This window comes from Arachis ipaensis, chromosome B10 (assembly GCF_000816755.2).
Source record: "Arachis ipaensis cultivar K30076 chromosome B10, Araip1.1, whole genome shotgun sequence".
NCBI classification, from domain to species: Eukaryota; Viridiplantae; Streptophyta; class Magnoliopsida; order Fabales; family Fabaceae; genus Arachis; species Arachis ipaensis.
This window is the reverse complement of record NC_029794.2, coordinates 16,408,776-16,414,556: the sequence shown is the minus strand read 5'-3', so window position 1 is coordinate 16,414,556 and position 5,781 is coordinate 16,408,776. Positions and strand designations below refer to the sequence as shown.

The following is a 5,781-nucleotide window of genomic DNA, read 5'->3' as shown; positions in this document are numbered from 1 at the left end:
CTATGTCTTTTAACCATCTCTCCCAGGTTCGATACTTGCTGAAAGAGGATGGAAATAGAGCTTGCTTGCTTAGAGGGTCGCCCACTTTATGCCTCTGTAGTATCCGAAAAATTAGTCATTGGTCTTTGGGCCTAATAGGGTTTATAGAATAAATGACCCACGCAAAATGTCCTCCATGTGACAAAAATACCCTACATGGCATACAAGTTTAGTTTCGATTTAATGTGGATACATATGTCAACGTTTTCATCTTTTATGGGTACAAATTGTCATTTATTCTTATTTTAAAATTGAAACCTCTTGTGAAGCAGAAAGAAAAGGATGAAATGGAAGTTTTTCTTTTATCAGCAGTTGACTTGACCTTCCTGGGTTTCTTCTAACTGCACCCTTCTTTCTCTCTCACAAATCCTTTTCTTTCTTTTTTATTCCCCCTCAAATTCTAGTTGAAGAGCTCATGAATCCGGAGGTATATAATTAACACGAACTTTCGTCAAAATATCTAATACGACGAGTATACATTTGAAATTAAAAAAAAAAAATGAATGCTGGTATAATTGGTCGTTTTCCTTTGAACAAGTCATAATCACTTCAAATATAAGGCCTACAGTTTACAATTTGGCTTTGGTGTTGTTTTTCCCTTCTCCAAATTTTAGGGCTTTGCAAAACAATTTCGCAATTTGGAAAACCTATTGATTGCTCAGTCAGTTCTACTACTAGTCAAAGTCGTGAGATTTTATCCTTATTATCATTCTAGATTTGGTTCCTACGTTTATATAATCAATGATTCATAATAATGATAATAATTTCATGCATGTTTGTGATTTTGATTTCTTTAAAAAAAAATTGCAGCTGGAGATTTTGACAGCATTGTTTGCAATTTTGTGCTTCTTGGGGTTTATTCTGAAGGAGACAGTCATGGGAGGGAAGAGTTCAAGAGAGTGTGTTGGTGGTGATCGGAGACATGTTTCCTCATCATGTGGTGGTGGTGGTGGTTCTTCATCTTCATGGGATAACTATGGAGGGTACCCTAATCAGAGTCCATATCAAACACCTCAACACCACCATGCATCAGCTCCATATTATGACTATGCTTCTTCACAACCAAAGAGAAAGCTTGATAGGAGATATTCAAGGATTAATGATGATTACCGTTCACATGATGAGGTAACTTTTTTGTTTACTTAGAGTAAATTCGCAATTTCAACCTCAAATGAAAAATAATAATAATTGTTAGTGTTTTCTGACGGGTTAAACTCATGGTTAATACTGGTTTTAGATCATTGCATGGACAGTGTTCTTGTGATTTGATTGCTTCTGAGCAATTATTTGAATCAACCTGGATTTTGATTGTCATTATCATTTGACCTGTTGTTGTTTTATTACAACGTGGCCTAAGAAACTGTTTCTGTAATTTGACTTATGAAATTGAAGTTTGTTCCATGATAGTGTGAATGCTATCCATATATTTTTCTGGTCTAACAACAAAAATGGAAAAATATAACTAAGAAAAAGAAAGGAAACCAATTTATTTATTTCAATCCAATTGAAAAAAAAGGAGATGTGAACTTTTCTCTCTGAAACTAGAGTGACAGTGGGAATATATATATATTTTTAGTTCCATATAATTATTAACTTATTATTGGAACGATGAAATATCTCTTACTATATCCCAGTTTTTTCTATATTTTCATGGCGAAGTGCATTAGAATTATTACAATATTACAGTGAGTAAATAATTTACTGGGGCAAATCCCCTGTTTCTAGTAAACTAGTCCATGTGTTCTGTAATGTTAGATTCAGTTACGTGGATGAAGCCGGCTTGTTGAATTGACTTTACTTTCTTTTTCTTCTTTCCCGGGAGTGTGATTGAGCGGAAGAGGATCATCCTCTCTAAATAAAGTATCGAGAGTTCGATCCTCACCTTGGACATGAAAAAATGTTAAAACTCTGCACCAGTTGTTTCATGCATGCATCAAGGTGCCTACAAGCTAGCAAAGGATTAATCACCTTGTTTGATGGTGAATATCCTAGTTGTGAACCAAAGAAAATGACCCCAGCTAATTGTGCAATTAATCCTATTAAAAAAAATTCTACATTGATTAGGTTGCTATTCTTAACGTCAAAAGATATCTGCAGTTAAACAATATTTTTGTTTATGTAAGTAGTCTATTCTATTTTTCGATAAAAAATTTGTGACTTTTTTACAACGCTGGAGATAGAATAAAATAGACATTAATTTGTCAGATGATAACCTAATTGAACACAGGTTACTGCTGCTCTTGCAAATGCTGGCCTGGAATCTTCTAATCTCATTGTTGGCATTGATTTCACAAAGAGCAATGAGTGGACAGGTTCTAATACTTAACTCATATTTGATGATTAAGTTTTTGTTTTTTAATTTTTATTTTTTCCCCTAATTTTTGTTGATTTTAATGCTAGCTAACTATTTAATTCCCTTCAAAAATCAGGGAAGCGGTCATTCAATCGAAAATGTTTGCATCATATTGGAAATGGTTATAACCCCTATGAACAAGCTATCTCGATTATCGGGAAAACTTTATCCGTTTTCGACGAAGATAACTTGATTCCTTGTTATGGATTTGGAGATGGTAATGCCAAATGTTAATCTAATGGTTTTCCAATGAAGTTCATGTTTTCAGATTGCAAGCCTGATAATGTTTGATTTTTATCTTTTTTATTTAATTTTTTTGGGTCAGCATCGACGCATGATCAAGATGTATTTAGTTTCCATTCGGACGAGAGGTTCTGCAATGGATTTGAGGAAGTTTTGGCACGATACAGACAAATTGTTCCGCGCCTCAAACTTGCAGGTTTAGCTTCCACCAATAATCTTAATATGAACTTTTGTATGAGGTTCATTATAACTCATTGGACACATGTGGCAGGACCTACTTCATTTGCCCCAATTATCGAGATGGCGATAACTATTGTTGAGCAAAGTGGTGGCCAGTATCATGTCTTGCTGATAATTGCAGATGGACAGGTTAATCTTCAATTCATATTTCATACTATTGAGTAGTTACAATTTTAAGTACTTTGAATTTGCATCAGTGACAAAATATGACAAGATTGCAAACGTCAACTATGATTGATATTGATTTACAAGGCTTCTCTAAATGATTTGATTGTCTTGTAGATATTTCTTGTTTTTGCACGTTCTCAAAACACTAGCCTATTGTGACAGGTGACCAGAAGTATTGACACCAAGCATGGACACTTGAGTCCACAAGAACAGAAGACAATAGATGCCATTGTAAAAGCCAGGTAAGTTTATTTATTTTATTTAGTTTTTAAAATAAATAAATATATAAATAAATTTAGTTCTTTCTCCTGTTGAGTACTGCTGATTGATAAGGTGGGTCCTAGTCCTAGTATGGGTCCGACAAAAGTATGTAACCAAAGGTGAAAATTCACACTTGACATAGAGAAATGGACATGAATAATTAGAAGAATATCATAAATATAGTATTGGGTGTCATGGGAGTAGCTGAGGTGTCTTAGGAGTAGAAGGTTTGCCAAAAACTAAAATAATGTAAACATTTTGAATGAATAAAACGGAGGAAAAAAATGTTATTCCGCCAGTAAAGCTTTGATTAATGTTAACTCAAGGAGGTTCCTTTCCCCGAAGAAAGAATATATCACTAAATTATGCTATCAATTTTCCAATTTAGAGGATCTGTTCCACTATTTTGCAATCTTTAATTCATTTTGAAATTGGCAGTGAGTATCCACTCTCAATAGTTTTGGTCGGAGTTGGAGATGGACCTTGGGATATGATGAGGGAATTTGATGATAACATCCCTACTAGATCATTCGACAATTTTCAGGTTTGGTGTAATAATTCATTCAGTTATCTTGACTTGCCATATCTTGCAGTAATACTGAATTATGATATTCTAACTTGTGGAGCCTGAATGCAGTTTGTGAATTTTACCGAAATAATGTCGAGGAGTGCGGATCCGGCCAAAAGAGAGGCAGACTTTGCTCTGGCAGCTTTGATGGAGATACCTTCTCAATATAAGGCAACCCTGGAACTTGGCATCTTAGGGTAAATGCAATATATGAAAACATGGTATTTATATATTTTGTTTTAATGGTGTGATACCTGACTTTGAAATCCCTATATCTACATTTGCAAAAATAGTTCAAGGAGGGGACATTCACCAGACAGGGTTCCTCTACCCCCACCTCTTTATGAAAGGAATCCATCTAGCCTTAGCACGAGATCTTATCGGCCGGACAGTTTTCAGCAGAATACGCCTATGCATACTGGCTATGATAATAGAGTTAACGCAGAACAATCTTCAAGTCCTCTATATGATAACAAGGTACTAAGATCATGTTTTTCAAACGTGCCATACAGCTTAGCTCCTCACTTTATGTCATCATTTGATTCATGATTATTTGCTCACTTTGCATAGTAGATTTTACACATGACATGGTTAATTGTAGGTTTGTCCAATTTGTCTCACCAATGCAAAGGATATGGCTTTTGGTTGCGGGCATCAGGTAACCAACTTAATATAATAGCCTTATCTCCAGTTGTAACATTATACCTCCCCTGAAATATTTTAAGTTATATAACGCTCTGTACCCTGAAATATTTTTATCAGGTAACCAACTTTTTTCAGCCAACATTAGTCAATTTTTCTTTTTAAATTTTGTTTATTTTAAATTCTAGATCCTAATCTCCCATATAAGTTATTAACATAAAGATGTCAGTGTAGGCATGACAAAATCAAGGGGTGCATTGTGTAATATCAATTAATTCCAAAGGAGGTCAATGTGATTTACCTTTAAAATTATATATTGCCAAATAATCTTGAATCTAAGACTCTACAGAAAGTACCAACATATATTAATACATTTTTCTTTCCTCTTCTCCTGCATTTGCTCTCATCACAGACTTGTTGCGAATGCGGTGTAAACCTCGAATTCTGCCCCATTTGCCGGAGCACAATCCAAACCAGGATAAGGCTTTACTAGTTATTTACGATGCAGAATTGGTTTTACTTGCTAATTTGTTCTGCTGCATGATAAAAGTTGGTCATAAAAAGGAACTCAGAAACCAAGTGTTGTTTTGAAACAGTAAACCATAAAATTATAGATTCATGGATGGGTTCCTTCTTGTTTTGAGAGAGGGAGATGTAAAGAATTGTTGTGAATGTTGATGGGTAGGTTACTTCTTGTACATAAAATACCGTATTTGCAATTTTGAGCCAAAAAACTGTAAAGGATGGACCTTACCCCACTTGTCTATAATAAACAAAGAGAAATAATGTTGTACCACTTCTTTTTATACATTTTCTTGTATACTTTATTTTTATAATTTAAAAAAGCAAAGTTTTTATTTTCTTATTGTTTATCATTTACTTTTAATACTAAAGTGAAAGGTGTATAAAAAGAGGGAAAAACAACCATTTTTATATATGAATATGGTTGAGAAAATTATCCATAAAAAAAAACTAACGTTCTACCGTCAAAGATAATGTCTTTTGACAAAAATACCAAATCTTTAAACTTTTTTAAAAAATTAATACTTAAACTATTTCTACTCTTCCATTATCTTCAACCTGACTAAAATTTAGATATAGATAATTTTAGTGCGAAATAAGATAATATTTGGCCATTTGGTACTTTATACTGGTATGATAGTAGATAAGTAGTACATAACGTTGGTGATATTTTGTAAAAAAAATATTTTTTTATTTTAAAAAATATTTTTTTATAAAATATTTTTTTAATTATAAAATGAGAAAA

The 5,781-nt window shown here is 33.4% G+C and overlaps 1 protein-coding gene across 4 annotated transcripts; it reads left to right on the top strand.

The window, feature by feature from the left end:
• Positions 293-5,322, top strand: LOC107622750 (E3 ubiquitin-protein ligase RGLG5). 4 transcript variants are annotated; one of them, XM_021114763.1, is made up of 14 exons: positions 293-466; positions 654-725; positions 850-1,164; positions 2,267-2,351; positions 2,469-2,609; positions 2,718-2,831; positions 2,907-3,004; positions 3,206-3,285; positions 3,743-3,848; positions 3,942-4,069; positions 4,166-4,349; positions 4,474-4,530; positions 4,749-4,800; positions 4,927-5,010. In XM_021114763.1, the coding sequence occupies exons 1-13, from the start codon at positions 455-457 to the stop codon at positions 4,752-4,754; spliced, it is 1,398 nt and encodes a 465-aa protein (XP_020970422.1). In that variant the 5' UTR covers positions 293-454; the 3' UTR covers positions 4,755-4,800; positions 4,927-5,010. The 4 variants fall into 4 exon arrangements, with proteins under 4 accessions (XP_020970422.1, XP_020970421.1, XP_020970420.1 ...); XM_021114762.1 differs by lacking the exon at positions 4,749-4,800 and having other exon boundaries at positions 295-466; positions 654-722; positions 4,927-5,322; XM_021114761.1 differs by lacking the exon at positions 4,749-4,800 and having other exon boundaries at positions 295-466; positions 4,927-5,322.